We start from the raw sequence: 16442 nt of genomic DNA, 5'->3' as shown, positions 1-16442 counted from the left end.
AAGCATGTTCAAGGAAATGAAAAACAGAGGGTTTATCAAATAGAACAGCAAAAGGACTAATGTGCTGAATGCATTGTTAATAATACCTTTCCTTTTGTTTTTAAATTCAGTTTATGTAGTGCCATCCCAAGTTTTCAATAATTCTGAACTGTTTCTAGGGAAAAGTGTGATGTGCTTGGTATCACTGGTGACAGAAACCTGGAGCATCTTCATGTAACGTCCTCATGGTAGCCTCCAGGGCAAATCCCGGTGCAGCTGTGGATTGCTTTTTGAGCAACAGCTGGGCACGACCTGAAAGTACCTTCTCAACAGACAACAGTGTAGTCGTGGGACAAATCTACTTTGTATTTTAATAAGATTTTTCTTAACAATACTACATAAAAATGAAATTTGGCATAATCCTTTGGGTGGCCCAATCCCAGACATTGGACTTTGTTTTTTGAGGATACGCCTTTCCGTTGTACCCGGTGGACAGGTGGAAAGTATAAGACGTGTAGCAAACACTGGCAGTGGAAGATACTGCTCAGTAGACTAGCAGTGACCTAGAAAACTTGATCCAAGGGCCTTATTTCACCCCCGCCACATCCCTGGCATCCCAGAGACGTGCCTGTGTCTGAATTGCCGCTCATGACAGAGTAATTGATGTTCTCTAGGAGACCTGCTTTCACTTGGCAGACTTCTCTGTTTACTTCTGACGATCTCCCTTCAAGTTGACTTTCACCAGGGCTGCTCTACGTTTACAGAGATATCCCGAGAACTGACTCCGGTGTCTTGTCTTGGCAACAGGCTGAGTCTGTCTCAGGCTGGAAATCCCGTGACACCGTAACGCCTGGTACGGTTACCACCGTGTGCTGCTGTGCACTGTTGTTTTCTACGCTGTGGCAATACAGGTCTACCGCTATTAGACAGTGTCCAGAAATGATAACTTTCTCTTATTGTACTGAACTAATTGACTGATGATGAGTTATACTCCACAGTGTGAAGCCTAAATAGGATCTGGGCATCTTACTGGCTTCTTAATCAGAAATCTGAGTGCTATCAGTCTCCAAAAAGACTTTCTGATGCTTTTATTCAGCAGGCTGGCTCTGAAGTTTCTTTTTCAACAGATTGAAAAAGTCAGTGCAGATGCTGCCAAGCAACATGGTTGTGTCATGTTAATAAAATTGCCATCTTCTTTTGTCATCCAGGAGGTAAATCTTTGGATAAGCAAATCAAAGCCTTAGACGGAAGGATAGTAGCTGGTGTGAGCAGCCACGTGGAACTTGAACAGCCCTTCTGACATTGGCAGGGAGACTGGCTGCAGAGCTGCTCGCTGTGAATCACATCACTAGCGCCTCAAGTTCGTGTGTGGTTGCAGTGACATTGGGTATAACACCCTAAGGAGAGCACTAGAGACCCCTGACTCAAAACAGGCATCTTTCTCTTCCCCTCGGAAGCAGCTGTGTTCACCTTTTTCTCCATTACTGCTCATTTCTGAAATAATGTTCTGTTGACAAATGAAAAAGAGTTAAATCTCACTGTATTTGTTGGGTTCTGGCCTTCCCAAAGACGATCCACTCTCTTGGAGTCAAGATCCCTTTTTCCAGCAAAGCAGCAGAGGGGATTACCTTGTAGCATGGTCCGTGTCAGAGGGTCCTATCAGAGCACAGGAAAGGTGAGAGTAAGTTTTCTGGAATCTGGAAAAGCTTTTTGCTGGGAGTTAGGGCCGCTGCAACGCTTTTTTGCATAGTTACAGCACCCTTCCCACGACCCCCAAAGTGAAAGTAAAATCGTTCTTGACTGTAGTTGTAGGGTAGGTTGTTGTAATTAAACTGTTTTTAAAAACAGTTGCTGTTAGAAATTGTTCTGTTCAGGGCTGCCGTCCATTCCTGCTCCTTTAATCTAGTCCTAGCTTCATGCCTGAAGGGCATCTTTGCATGCCAGGACTTTTTCATGCGATACTTCTGTTCTTACCAAAGATCTCATTTCAGAGGCCAGAACTAGGCCAATAGGATCTCTTGGGGAAATTATCTTGCCAGCCTATCGCAGATAGCTCTGTGCTGTTTACTTAGTACCCCAAATTTATAACAAGATCTAAAATTACTTTTTTGCACTTCAATCTGTATTGTTGCTTTTATTTTTCTCAAGACACCGGTATGTGTCCTGGGGAGATGGGGCTACATACTATGAATGTTAAAAGCAATCAGTGACTGCCTAGACAGGACTAAGCTATTTAGAAAGTCAAACAGACTATTTGTGGCCTTTAGATAAAGCTCCAAAGGTCAGGCCATCTCAGCTCAAAGCCTGTCGAAGCAGATAAGGCTGTGCATCCAGGAATGTTATGAATTAGCTGCTGCTCCTATGCTTGAACCTCTCAGGGACTGTTCAACTAGGGACCATCAGTTTCAATAGCATCTATCCGTAATATGCCCTTATCTGAAATCTGTAAGGCTGCTGCGTGGAGGCTCACTTCATACACTTCATACCTTCACAAATCACTATTGTCTCGATACCGCATCAGGAGCAGATGCAGGTTCCAGAAGGGCTTTGCATCAGCCATCGCTGAATTCTCCCGGCTCTTGGCCGCCCTCCTCCCAGCCCCCCCGGCGCTGCCTCTTCCCCAGGCTCGGGGCCTCCGCAGAGCCACGGCGGCTCGGCCTCCTGCCCTTTGCTCGGGAGGGCAGCGCTGGGTGCAGGTCTCTGGCGTCAGTGGACGAATGCAGCGCTGTAGACAAATGAGCTGTTTATACCCAGGTGTAGTGCAGCCAGGTTTTGGAGAGTGCTTTGCTCCCCTTAGCTGCCAGCTGCTGCTGGGAGCACGATGCTGTAAGAAAGCGGTCCCTGTGTATGTTGAGAAGTACGGATTCCTTCTGGGCTACACCAACTTTACAGGGCATGGTTAAGTGACGGGCTCTTGCGATGCAGCTGTGCAGGCAGCCATCTGGGGCTTGGTGTCCAGAAGCCTGAGGAGCACGTGTGTCTTTGCACAGACTTTACACCTTGTGCTCCCTCCATCAGCCTCTGCTCCAGGTCCTGCCGTCTGCTCTGGCCAAGGACCTGGGCATCGGGCTGCCTGCTCGTGGCAGGGATGAGACGGTTGAGTCTGCCTACACTTGTTCCTCAGGATCGATTATGATGATCGAAGACCTCACCAGGATAAATGGGACAGCGGCAGCTCAGACAGAGCTGTTGGCCCCGGACCCTGGCTGTGTTTGAGTTCTTTTCGCTCTTTCGCCTTTGCAAGGCAACGGAGCCCCGGGGCAGCTGGATTTCCCTGCCAGGAACCACTGCCTGCCCGGTGCACAGCGATTGCCCTGCTGGCATGCTTCCCCTTGGAAAAGGCTTTAAGCTGCCACCATGCCCCAGGTCATCCCCAACAGGAGCGTTTCTCCTCTCCTCCCACTGGATGTATCACAGAAGAGGTACACCCTAAAACAGAAGTTACTGTGCCTCCATGGCTGATTCCTAGTTGTCCGACTGTTCATACTCAGACCGCCTCTGAGCACTTACCGTCACAGCTGTAAGGACTCTGCCTTTTTTAATGAAAGGCTGGATTTTGTTGAATGGTTTTGCAGCAAGGGTGGATCCCGCAGCAGGTTCCCGGCTCCGGGGCCATGGAGCGTACAGGGCTGCACCGGCAGAACGTTAGAGTTTTGTTTTATTTTTTTTTCCCAAATGGCATTGAGGGACTTCCCAAGCAGAACGTTCCTGTTTAGGAGCACATTTGCCAACTGCAGCGGACGTGACTAACGGATGTGACTCTGGGAGCCACGCTCCTCTTGCCCCCAACTGCTGTCAGCTGTGAGAGTAGAAATCGGCACTGGGGGGCTGTGTTGTTACTGGGTATTCCTGCTGTTGGGAAGATGGGCAGATTTCACATGCCACCATTAATGCATCCTCTTTGTGAGGAAGCATCACGACGCTTTTAGTTCCACCCAAAACACGTGCCTGGGGGCATGTCTGAATACCGCATAAACTCTGAAATTACTCAGAAGCTGTGCACCCAAAGCCTCTTGCATTGGAAGGAGGGAAGGAAGGAAGGGGTTGCATCAGAAGTTTGTGGATTTGTGAACATCAGCCTCATTAAGACAAAATAACTTAGGTTTAGCCTGTTCAGTCCTCTCCAGTTGCCATGAGCAGGGCTTTCTAATCTGTGGAGATCTTAACAAGATCGACAGTATCCAGCGTTATGGCCGTTTGGCATAGCACATCCCTTCTACGAAAGGACCAGTTAGTGCAGATGTAGAAGTGCCTGTCCCTGACATCAGCAGTTAATCATTGGGGAATTTCAGAGGGGTCAGTAAAACAGCCGCTATGCTGAGCATCCTGGGCGGCTGGTGGGTGTGCTCGGCAGAGACACCACGTTCGGTGCCGCCGGGCAGTGCGGCCGAGCTGGCCACGGGTGATGGGGGCTGCCGAGGCACGGCCCCATGGCACGGGACGGTTATCCCAGAGGAAGCGGGAGCAGCGGATGATCTCCCTGACCCACGCTGCTGTGGCGCGTGAGCTCGGGCCGGTCACTGCCCTCGTGCAGAGGAGACGGTGGTGCAGGGGCGGTTGTGGGGTGGCCTGGGGTCACCCCGCCTTGTGCTTTCTGCCTGCCCAGTGCCGAGTGGCTCCTCACCTCTCTCTCCTCCCTCTTGCAGCTTTAACTTCTCCCAAACCCAACCTGATGGGCCTGCCCAGCACAAGCGTCCCTTCGCCTGGCCTCCCCACCTCTGGATTACCAAATAAGCAGCCCCCGGCCGCGCTGAGCTCACCCACCCCGGCACAAGCCACAGCGGCCGTGGCCCCGCAGCAGCCACCGGCAACAACCCCGCAGCCACAGCCGCAGCAGCCGCCCCCGCCGCAGCGCAAGGAGAAGGAGAGCGAGAAGGCAAAAGAGAAGGAGAAGGCACCCAAGGGGAAGGGGGACCCCCTGCCAGGGCCCAAGAAGGAGAAGGGGGAGGCGCCGGCGGGCGCCCTCTCAGCCCCACTGCCCACCATGGAGTACGCGGTGGAGCCCGCCCAGCTCCAGGCGCTGCAGGCCGCCCTGAATTCGGACCCCACCACCTTGCTGACGAGCCAGTTCCTTCCCTACTTTGTCCCCGGCTTTTCCCCCTACTACGCCCCGCAGATCCCCGGCGCCCTGCAGAGCGGGTACCTGCAGCCCATGTATGGGATGGAGGGGCTCTTCCCCTACAGCCCCGCGCTGTCGCAGGCGCTGCTGGGGCTGTCCCCCGGCTCCCTGCTGCAGCAGTACCAGCAATACCAGCAGAGTCTGCAGGAGGCATTGCAGCAGCAGCAGCAGCAGCAGCGGCAGGCGCAGCAGCAGCAGCAGCAGCAGCAGCAGCAGAAAGCGCAGCAGCCCAAAGGAAGCCAAACCCCCGTCCCTGCGGGGGCTGCCACCCCAGACAAAGACCCTGCCAAAGAACCCCCCAAGCAAGAAGAGCAGAAGAACGCACCCCGCGAGGTGTCCCCCCTCCTGCCCAAACCCCAAGAAGAGCCCGAAGCGGAAGGCAAGGGCGCGGACTCCCTCTGCGACCCCTTCATCGTCCCGAAGGTGCAGTACAAGCTGGTCTGCCGCAAGTGCCAGGCGGGCTTCGGCGACCAGGAGGCGGCCAGCGACCACCTGAAGTCCCTCTGCTTCTTCGGCCAGTCTGTGGCGAACCTGCAAGAGATGGTGCTTCACGTGCCCACCGGCAGCGGCCAGGGCAGCGGCTCGTACCAGTGCGTGGCGTGCGAGAGCACGGTGTGTGGGGACGAAGCCCTCAGTCAGCATCTCGAGTCAGCCCCGCACAAACACCGAACAATCACAAGAGCAGCAAGAAACGCCAAAGAGCACCCCAGTCTATTACCTCACTCTGCCTGCCCCCCCGACCCCAGCACCGCATCTACCTCGCAGTCGGCCGCTCACTCAAACGACAGCCCCCCGCCCCCCCGGCCCCCCCCCGGCTTCCCCCCACGCCTCCAGAAAGCCCTGGCCCCCGGCAGCCCCCCGTGCCCCGCCGGGGAAGCCGCCGCCGCCGCCTTTCCCTCCTCTCTCCTCATCTTCAACGGTTACCTCAAGTTCATGCAGCACCTCAGGGGTTCAGCCCTCGATGCCAACAGACGACTATTCGGAGGAGTCTGACACGGATCTTAGCCAAAAGTCAGATGGACCGGCGAGCCCGGCGGAGGGGCCCCGGGACCCCGGCTGCCCTAAGGACAGTGGTCTAGCTAGCATAGGAATGGACACCTTCAGATTGTAAGCTTTGAAGATGAACAATGAAAATGAATTTAAATAAAAAAGTTAATAACAAACCAATTTCAAAAATAGACTAACTGCAATTCCAAAGCTTCTAACCAAAAAAAGAAAAAAGAAAAAAGAAAAAGCGTGGGTTGTTTTCCCATATAACGATGCCGGTGGGTTTTACATTTCTTTTTTCCTTTCCTTTTAATAAAATAAAAGTTAAAAAAGAAAAAAAAAATCTGTTACATTTGTCCTTTCGAAGGTACTGTTGGTCTGGGAGACGAAAGCCCGTGCTGCCTCCTTACTGTCTTCGGAGCTTGAGCCCCTTGTATATTGCCCCTTTTCAATAACGCCCCACGTCGATAGCACAGCAGAGGCCGGCATGCACTGTATGGGAAAGCAGCCCACCTTGTTACAGTTTTAAATTTCTTGCTATCTTAGCATTCAGATACCAATGGCTTGCTAAAAGAAAAAAGAAATGTAATGTCTTTTTATTCTCAGGTCAATCGCTCACACTTTGTTCTGTTTTCAGAATCATTGTTTTATATATATATATATATATATAATTTCTTTCGTTTGTTTTGGGGTTTTTGTTTTGTTTCATTTTCGTTCCAGAAAAGGATTTTGATTTTTTTTTTTTTTTTTTTTTTAATTTAAAATGGGCAGAAAGTATTCAAGAGAAAAACAATGTGAACTGCTTTAGCTTTTCGGGGATTTTAAGGGTAGCTTTTCTGCTGAAGCCAATTTCAAGGGGAAAAGTTAAGCACTCCCACTTTTCAGAAAAAAAAAAAAACCACACAAAGAGTGTTGAGGACTCGGAGCTTAAAAAATAAGTTTTAAAACAACTGACTTTCTGTATTTATGATAGATATGACCATTTTTGGTGTTGAGTAGATTGTTGCATTGGAAATGAACTGAAGCAGTATGGTAGATTTAAAAGAAAAACCCTTTTGTGTACATTTAGCTTTTGTATGGTCCAGCTGACGGCTTCTCATTTGATGTTGTCTTGTTCATTCCTAGCCAGATAGATTGCAATCCATTGACTCGCCTAAGCTTTTCTCCCCTTTGTACCTTTACTCCCCATTCCCCCATCCTGTAATCTTCCACTTATGGTCGCTACCTTCATTTCTTAGAGGGTGGTTGCATAATTATTTTATAAAAACTAAAGAAAGAAGTTCAAAGGGTTTTGGGGGGTCAGTAGGATCCCTTGCAGAATATTTTTTGTTGGGGGTTTGAAACTTTTTAAGGCGTATACATACGATTTACCTATGTCTGTTACCCTTGTGCACTTATCTCTTTCTTATTTTCCATTTTTCCTCTTTTTTTTTTTCTCTTGCCCTCTTCTTTTCCTCATTTTGTAAATGCTTCAAAGACTCTGTTCCTGAACTATAAGCATTTGTTTCTGTTTGTGTAATTAGGCTGCACTCTGTTCCTTCTTTTAAAAAAAGGTTTTGTTACATTTTTTTTTTCTCTAAAGAAAATTCATGCTTTAAATAAAATCCAAAGACATACCCTTTCACCACTGGTGCAGAATGAGCAAAAAGGATTCTTTTTACTTGAGAATTTGTTTCTGATTTAAACAAACAAGTCTAAGTTTAAATAAAGAATAAAAAAAGTACCCAGGTTGTTATCTGTGCTTCTTCTGCAAGCAGAGAGACAACTCTTAGCGAAAACCCAGCGCACCAAAAGGCAGGTTTCTCTTTCCAAGTTCTCCCCCGCGGCGGGCAGGGCGAGTGCCGCGGCTCAGAGCCACACGCAGGCAGGCGAGGAGCCCGCCCGGCTCTGCGGCCCCGTCCAGCTCCGTCCCTGCCTTGGGAGCACGCAGACGCACGCATGCATCTCTCACGGTCCGGACTTTGAAAGGAAAACTTTGTGCTGCTAAAATGTAGATTTTGGAGACAAATAGATGCTTGCTGTTTCACTTCCGTAGCCAAATGTCAACAGAAACAATCTCTTCCCCCCCCCCCCGTTTCCTCTGCCCCGAAAGTGCGAGAGCCTTCTCCCCATCATCTTCATCCTCCTCCTGCTTCAAAAGGGAACTTCGAAGACTGTGAACACAGGTTCCTCCCGCCACCTCCGGGCTTCTCCTCCCCGTGCTGAAGCCGCTCGTCGACTCTGTGAGAGACTGGAGTATTCGAGAGACGAACGTGGGGTTCATTTTCTAGCGGGACGCTTTTATTTTTATGGATTTTTGGTTTTAGTTGGATGAAAGACTAGATCCTGAACTGTTGTACATATTTCTAACTAGGCTAATGCATAGTGCAAATTCCTTTTTTAATTGTTTTTTAAGTAGACGATACTAAAGAGAGTACCATCTAATATTCCTACCAGTACCCAGTTGTAGCATAAGGTGTCAAAAACGGAAACAAGTACACAAAAAGCGTTTGCTGTTTTAACAAACTGTTTTCTTTTAACAAAAGTTCTTGTATTTCTCCCCGTGTTTGAGATGAACATTTTTTAAATTCTAAAGTTGTACAGTTTTTGTTTTCCATTATTTTATCTTGTTTGTAATTCTATGAAATATATATATATATATATTTTTTGCCATTTAACTGTTGTATGTTACTCTGTCTGTATCATATAGAAATTTTTTTGTTCGTTTCATTTTTGATTCTCTGCGTGATACAAGTTAACAATTTTAACACTAGCTTTATCTGTCCAATTCCGCAAGGTCTCTTTTGGAAATCCTTTTGTTTTGTCTTGTTTTGTTTTGGTTTTTTAATTATATTGCTTGGTCATAGTGCAATTTCTCTCTCCTTCTTCCCCCTTCTCCTTCCCACCCACTAAAAGGTTTTATAAATTCATTTCCTTGTATTTTTTCTAAATGTTTCTAGAGACTTTCAGTGCGAGGTTGCCTCCTCCTCTCGCAGCCCGGCTGCCCCGGGGCCGGCGCTGGGACCCCCCCACCCCGTCCCATCGGCCGCGCTGGGCCGTGCTGGGCCGGGCCATGCTGGGCCCCCCCGGACACCCTCCCCGGACACCCCCCCCGGGCCCCCCCAGCCCAGCCAGCCCCGGCCTCACACCCCGCAGCCCCATGACCCGCCGGCCGCCCCGGGGACGCTGCGGGAGCGACGTCGGCGCTTGGGACCCTCCATGTGACCCCCAGCCCACACGTGGCCTTTCCGAGGAGTGTCGGAGCGGGGCCGGGCATGGCGCGAGGAGACGATTTTAAACTTAGCATTGAGCGGGTTTCTGTTTTATTTTTACTAAAAAGCTTTTTTAAGTGGTGAAGATGGCCAAAGTTTCATACAATTGAGAATAAAGAGAGGCGCAAGGTGTGTGTTGGGGCCGCCCGCGCCCGGGGGCAGGCGGGGAGGCGAGGGAGACGCTGACACAAGCCAGCACACTCGCTGTTCGTGGAAATATATTTTGCTTTAAAAAGAAAAATTAAACTTTTAAATAGAAGCAGAAATTGGGTTGGTCGGTTGGTTGGTCGGTCGGTCGGCGCTGAGATACTGCCCACTGTGAAACACAAAGCTTTGACTATTTTTTTCGTTTTTATTTTTGGGGGGCGAGTTTGGGTAGAACAGAAAGCATAAATGAGGTGAAGAGGGATATGAACAGCCTTTGCAATGTACAAAAAAATAGAGCAAGTGAAACCAAAAATGATGTTCTTGGTGTTTTTCTATAATGTAGTCTTGTTAGCTTTTTTTTGTTACTGTAACAATGCTGATCTCGAACTGTACCAAAATACATGGAGACTAACAGAAACAAACCACATGGAACTTTCAAAACTTTAAAAAAAATTGTCACAAAAGACTTTGTTGTCATAGTTGAGTTGACTGTAGATGGTAATTGAATATACTCCTTTGGAAATATTTCATCACGTATGTTTCCTGCTCATTGTGATACATTAAAAAAAAAATGAGCAAAAGCTCTCGTCTCCGATGTCCCCGCTTGTGCGGTGCAGGGTCTGTGTCGGGGTGGGTGTGTGTCGTGCGGCTCGGCTCGGCGGGACGCGCGCATCTGCCTGAGCCGCTGCATCCTGCAGCAGGCGGGTGCTGCCACAGAGCCGCGTGTCCGCACGCTCACGCCCTTGCGCACCGCTGGTGTGCACGCGCCGGCACACGCGTGTCCGTGTCCCTCCCCATGCACGGGCTTCTGGGTGCCCCTCGGTGTGAGAGCGCCAGGGCTGATGCTGCGAATTAACGTTAAAGTGGAAGTAATGAGCCAAATAGCGCGATTCATATGATGGCTTCGGGATGCATTGTGTATGAAAAAGACATAAGTGCATTTAATTTTTACTAAATGATTGTATGAGAATTCTAGGCACACTGCCGTAAATAATAGTTAAAGGGAAAGCATGATGCCTTTATGAGTTGAGGTCATCTTGAAACCTGTAAACTAGAAGTGAACTAAAATCGCCATCTGTTTTCTTCCACTGATCAAACCAAAAGGAGACGAAGGTAAGAAAGGTAAGTGGCTGACCCGCTGCTCTTCCCTTTGCTTGCAGTGCCTCGTGAGCGGGGAGGAAAACTTGGATGAACTGCTGAGTGTTAAATACACGGTTCCCTTACCAAAAACTGCCCCTTGCAGCAGAAAACACTTGAAATTCATTAATAAGAACCACATCCAAAAGAAAGCCCCGGGCGCTACCCTTCATCTCTAATTTATAACTGCAGCAATAAATAATTTACAAAAAAAAAAAAGCCAACCCAACATTGCAGGTGGGACGACCAGCCTGGTTAGCGTAGGTGCCCTTGGCCGCTCTGCCGCCTCCCCACAGCGAGGGGCTTCCTCTGCATCCCCGGGGAGCGGAGGCCTGAGCTCCGCAGTGTCGGCCAGCTGGAGCAGAGGTCGCAGGGAGGGAATCTTGCAACTAGCGAGGGCGCGGGAGCGTTCTTTAGTTAATCAGGTCAGGACATTCACTTGCGAGCCACTAAGTTCAATAATCAGGTTGCTGATGTACCTTCATGAGAAAAAGACAACACTCGTATTGATTCAGGCTCCAAAAATACAAGAATTATGACATAAATTGCCAAGCCCCCAGCAACTCCTGGTGCTACGGCATATCCGAACCAAGCCGGCCGGGCCCTGGCCTCGGTGCGCAGCCCCGAAAGAGGAGATCTCGCACCTCTGGCGACTGAAACGGCGAGGGCGATTGCGCCCGAACGCGCACAGCAGCTCAGTACCTCAAAATTCTCTGTGGGCCGGGCTGCCCAGTCCTGTCCCAGGCTCAGGCATTGCTCTTCTGGCGTGAGCCTAAACAGGTGGGGATCTGGATTGCTTCTTAGCTGTTTGGGGGTTTTTTAACGGGAAAAAATCCTTTCTGCATTTTCCACAAGTGGACAGGACTGCGGCAGTAACGGGGTCGCTGGCACGACCCTTCCACCGGTGTTTGCACTGCGCCGTGTTAATGACTTCACTGTTGTTCATGGATCTGCAGTTTTGTAAGTTTATTATGTAACGTTGCTATTTATTCCTGGGTTGAGTTCCAGTTTAAAACAGCTACGCTTGAGAAAGCATCGCTCTAATGCTCAGAAAGGTGTAAATGGCCTCTAGTAGCTGCACAAGCTGCAAACTAAAAACCTCAGCGAGAGCCTCTCCGCTCAGAGCAGTGCATCAGCGGAAATTGTGCAAACCTCTGACAGAAATAAAAAGGTTTTTTTCATGCTGTGATTCTGGTAAGAGGAGACTGGGAGTGATTTTTAATAACCTTTCATTGCCATCACCTAAAAGACAAGGAAGACATTTAGCTCTTACTAGTAGACTCTTAGAGGTCAAAAAAAAATACATATTTATAAAAACAGAGCAGTGATCAGGTGTCCACTGCAGCCAGTAACCCTGCCGACAGATTTGGAGCAGAGTTCCCAGCTGGAGGGTGCCTCTGCCCTCGGTGCAGCCTGTGTGTTGCTGTCCTTGATGCAGCAGGAGCAGGGGCTTTGGCCAGCTGCCCCGGGGAGGTGGCCCTGGTGGTCCCCACGTCGCAGCCCGGCATGCGGTGCCACAGGACACCCGGCACGTGCTGACACTGAAGGAGGAAACGCTGCTGGTGTCCCCATTGTCCCCAACAGGCTTTTCCACAGGGGATCCCACCCGGGCGCACAGCGGAGCTGAGCCTGGTGCACGAGCCCTGCCAGCAGCCCCGGCATGGGGCCGGCATGGGTGCTGGGTGCAGGAGCTGGACACCAGTGCGAGCCACGTCCCATCCACCAGGCAGGGCCCCGCGGCACTCAGAGACCACAGACGGAGGATGCCGTCGGAAGATGCTCTCCCTCCTGCACCAGCTCCCGGTGCGCAGCCCTGCCAGACGTCGCAGCAGCTGTGGGCTGGTCCGTGCCGGGGCTGAGCCACCCTGCTCCCGGGCTGCTGGGCCAGCGGCTGAGCCCCTCGCCTTGGCCCCATGTCCCCCTGCGTGCAGCACCACATCCAGGCAACACAGTTGGGCCGGGCGTGGGGGACAGGCACGGTGATGCCACCGTGCAGCCCAGCGTACAGACACACATCAGCCCTATGGAGGGTCCATCTCTGCACCAGCAGCTGTGGGTACCAGCTTCCTTCCCTCGCCGCCAGCCCGATGCCGTAGCCAGTGCCACAGGCCCTGACATCCAGGTGAAGCATTGAGGACACATTTTCAATGCCACCAAGCTGCAGAAGAGCTGCATTTGTAAAGGTGTCTGGGGCATGAAGCGGCAGATCACTGGGCCCAAAACAAGGCCAGAAGAAACCCCAAAACCTTGCCATGTGAGACCAGTTTTGCTGTGCACTGCGGGACGCCTCCCTGCTGTGCCCAGGTTTGCTGCAGGAGACTTGCTGCAGCACCGGGCAAGTTCAGTCCATGGGGCAGCTGGTCCTGCAGCCCCCGTGGTCACTGCAGCCCATGGGGAGTTTGGGCCTGGCACAGACCCCCCGTCCCCCCCTCCTCAGAGCAGCGGCTGCAGCCATGTCACTTCTGCAGCCAGGTCTGCTGAACTGAGCAGTGTCCCACGTTATCATCTTTGCTAAATGACATCTGAAGTCTGCTAAGAGAGCCGACTTTAATGCAGATGGATGCTCTGAGAAACTGCCACCAGGCTCAGGCTGTGCCAGCAGTGGTGAAGGGTTAACTCCATCAGCGCTTGAACTACAAATGTGGAGCCCATTCTCTCCTCCAAGCTCGTTAACAATGTACACCTGATGATCTAAAGCACTAGAGAGTCATTTTAATTAACGCTCTGCCAGAGGGGATGTGGTGAAGACACTGATTTCACTCCAATGACTTTCTATTTTGGTATATTGCAGAATCGGTGCATTAGTTCCCTGGGCTGATGTGGTGAGCTAATCCAACTACAGCCGCGTGGGCACTGCCTCCGCTCAGCACCGAGGCGCTGGCACCATCCGCGGGTCGAGGACGCGGCTCCTTGGAGGGGTGCGCGGGGCTGGCTCCGGCAGCTTGTCCCCGGCAGGACCCGGCTGGTCCTGCCCTACCCACCAGTGGGGTGCAGGTGGCAGCGGCTCGGCAGCACCGCAGAAATGACAGACAAAACCCTGCGGCCACAGGGGCCATTCCACGCACCCACCAGGGCCAGCAGCGGGACCACTGGGTTGGGGGCACCCGTCCATGCCCACCGTCCCGCCCAGCTGTGGCCGCCTCAAGGGAAGGCGCCAGCCCGAGCTGCGGAGGAGCTGCAGCCGGCGGTGCTCGGGTCTCCCGCGGCCTCTGCGGTGATGGAAGAGAGACTTCACACTGCGCCCCAGAGAAAAGACAGTGGTACCTATAAATGGTATTGTGCTGTTGGTTAGATGGTAGCATGATGTTACTTAATTAATGTTTTAATACCCTAGGCATCTTCTGTGCCGTATAATTCATATCGATTCAGCTGTGAGCATGTTCAGTTAAAAAGACTCTCTTTCCTAAGCAAACTTTCAATTATATTGAATTGTCACAGTGAAAAAGGGCCTTTTCTCAGCATGGGGGAGGGGATTCTCTGCCAAACCACTGCCAGCCAGGCCGGGCACACACGTGCACACACGCACACACATGTGCACATTCACGGCACCCACAACCTCCTGCCCCAGCACTTCCATCCTCCCCGAGCCACCGGTGCCAACCCCAGCCCTGTGCCACCGCCGGCCGCCATCCCTGGGCACAGAGCAGGCACCAGCCCGGTGCCTGGGCACACGCACCGGGAGAAGCAGCTCTTGCAGCCCCTCGGCAGGGTTGGCCGGGCACTTGCTGCAGCCAGCAGCCATTTGCCCCGTGCCTGGGGGCCCATCCTCACCGCGTGCAGGGCCAGGCTGCGGACCCCCATGTGCCCACCCCGTGTCGCGGGGACGAGGGGCCGCGGGTCACTGGGGGCCTTGCTGCTCCTCAGTCAGCTCGCGCTGCCCCAGCCAGCCCACGGCCGCGGCGGGGAGCCGAGCAGGGACGGAAGGATGGGCTGGAGGTCACGTGGGTTTAAGTCTTGGCTTTGGGGACCGCTGGTGTTTTCTGAACTTGTGCTGGTTTGGTCTCATTTTGCAGGGCCCTGCACGCCTGGGGCAGGTGGGCTTCCTGGGGACAGTGTTCCCAGTTGCTTCCCCCTTTTCTACAGGTTTCCGGGAGCATCCTCTGACATGCTCATGTCTGCAGAGGTGGTGGGTCTCAGCCAAAAGCAGGTCAGTGGGGGGGTGAACCCTGCTGCGGCCGAGGCACAGGGCAGCTCCCAGGCACCTCCTGACGCCATGGCGCTGGCGAGCCGGGCACACCAGGGGTTGGAGGGAGGTTAAGGCCAAATCAGAATTGACAGAAAATTATTAGCAGGCCAGAGACAAGGAAAAATCCCCTTTCCTCCCGTAATCAGGTTAATGTGTGCGTGGAATGCTGAGTGTTTTGGCAAAGCAAAAACACTTTTTTTTCTGTTTTAAGCAGGAATTCAGTTTCCATTATGTGAAGCTGTGTCCCTCCTGCTCCAGCAGCACCTTTGATCAGCGCACAAGGTGGGGAGAAGGACACGGGATGTGACCAGCCTCACCGCCTGTCCCTGGGCCCCGCTGTGCCCCAGCAAGCGGCAGCTGGGAGGGGTTGGGTCCCCCTGTGTGTCCGTGGTGAGGGAGGGGACGGACCCCTTCCCCCGGGGCACCCCAGCCCCCAGCACAGTCACAAACGTCACAGCAACGGGCACATGGGCCACGTAGCATCGGGGGGACGCGGGTGCTGGCAGGGGGTCAGTGGTGCCCTACACAGTGGTGCCCTACACAGGAGCGAGACGCTGCATTAGGGGCCTTGCCCCACCCTGGGTTTTGTGGGGCTGGGGTTCAGCTCTCGGCATGCAGGCAGCTTCTGGAAGGAATCCTGCAAAGGCCCCCTGTGCCAAGGCAGGGTTGCTGTGCCAGGGCGGGGGGCTGTGCACATGCATGCCGCGCTCGGGTCCAGGGTGGCAGAGGGGCTCACTGACGCTGCAGGGACTCGTGGTCTGGCCTCAGCCGTGCCTGGGACCCTGTCACAGCAAACGGGGCTCCTGGCCAAGCAGCCGGGAGATGCACCATGGACCCACCGCCCTTGACAGCACTGTGCATGGCAGCGCCAGCCCCGAGCACAACTCCAGAGCCAGGGGTGAACATTTACTCTGCACCTTCAGTGCTAGCAGTGAAGTTCGCGGCTGTGTGCAGCTTGTCCCCTCCACCGTGCTGGTGAGCCCTGTCTGCCTGTGTCCTGCTGCGGTGCTCCCAGGGGCACGGCTCCATCACAACTGGTTCGGGACCTGCCGTGCTGGACCAGGGTGCGCTGGCCCTGCAGCGCGGGAGCACGGCTGTGCACGAGGCTGGACGGCACAAACATCACAGCCCAGCCTTGCTGGGGACCTGCATGACCCTCTGCCATGCTGGCTGCCTCCCCAGCTCACTCTGCTTCTTTGGGCTCCTCCTGCTTTCCAACGGCACCGAGAACGGGGTCCCACAGCAGTCTGGCCCCATGTTGTACTGCAAGTTTTCCCACAGCCGCAGCGGCACAGAAATGTCCCTGGCACAAACCCAGCGGGTTCCCCCGTATTGCATCAGCAGCCTTCCCGCCCGGACCGTGCAAGTCAAAGCAGATCTCGGTGCTCTGCTCCCAGGAAAGCTCATCCCCTTCTCACAGAAAGGTAGACACAAGGTGGAACTCTCCCGTGCCCACATGCCGCTCGGCAGTGTGCTCCAAAGGCCGGGATTTGGCTCCATACACTCGGCACTGGTGCCCTGTCCCTTCGTAGTCACCCCTCGCCCGTGGGGCCGTGGGGAGGGTGCATGGTGCGCAGAAACAAAGCACCCCCAGCACATCTGCTGCGCCAATGCCTCTGCACCCCTCCGGGATGGG

The 16442-nt window shown here is 52.8% G+C and overlaps 1 protein-coding gene across 1 annotated transcript in view; it reads left to right on the top strand.

The window, feature by feature from the left end:
* The window catches only part of ZFHX3 (zinc finger homeobox 3), a 181580-nt gene extending 172650 nt beyond the window's left edge, over window positions 1–8930 (top strand). Inside the window, 2 exon segments of the mRNA XM_075765694.1 lie at window positions 4626–5898; window positions 5900–8930. Of these exon segments, the coding sequence (XP_075621809.1) occupies window positions 4626–5898; window positions 5900–6209 (1583 nt within the window). The 3' untranslated portion in view covers window positions 6210–8930.
* The last annotated feature ends 7512 nt before the right edge of the window (window positions 8931–16442 follow it).

Source organism: Balearica regulorum, chromosome 13, assembly GCF_011004875.1.
Source record: "Balearica regulorum gibbericeps isolate bBalReg1 chromosome 13, bBalReg1.pri, whole genome shotgun sequence".
Classification (NCBI taxonomy): Eukaryota; Metazoa; Chordata; class Aves; order Gruiformes; family Gruidae; genus Balearica; species Balearica regulorum.
Note: the sequence above shows the minus strand (reverse complement) of the source record. Positions and strands in the feature narration are given on the sequence as shown.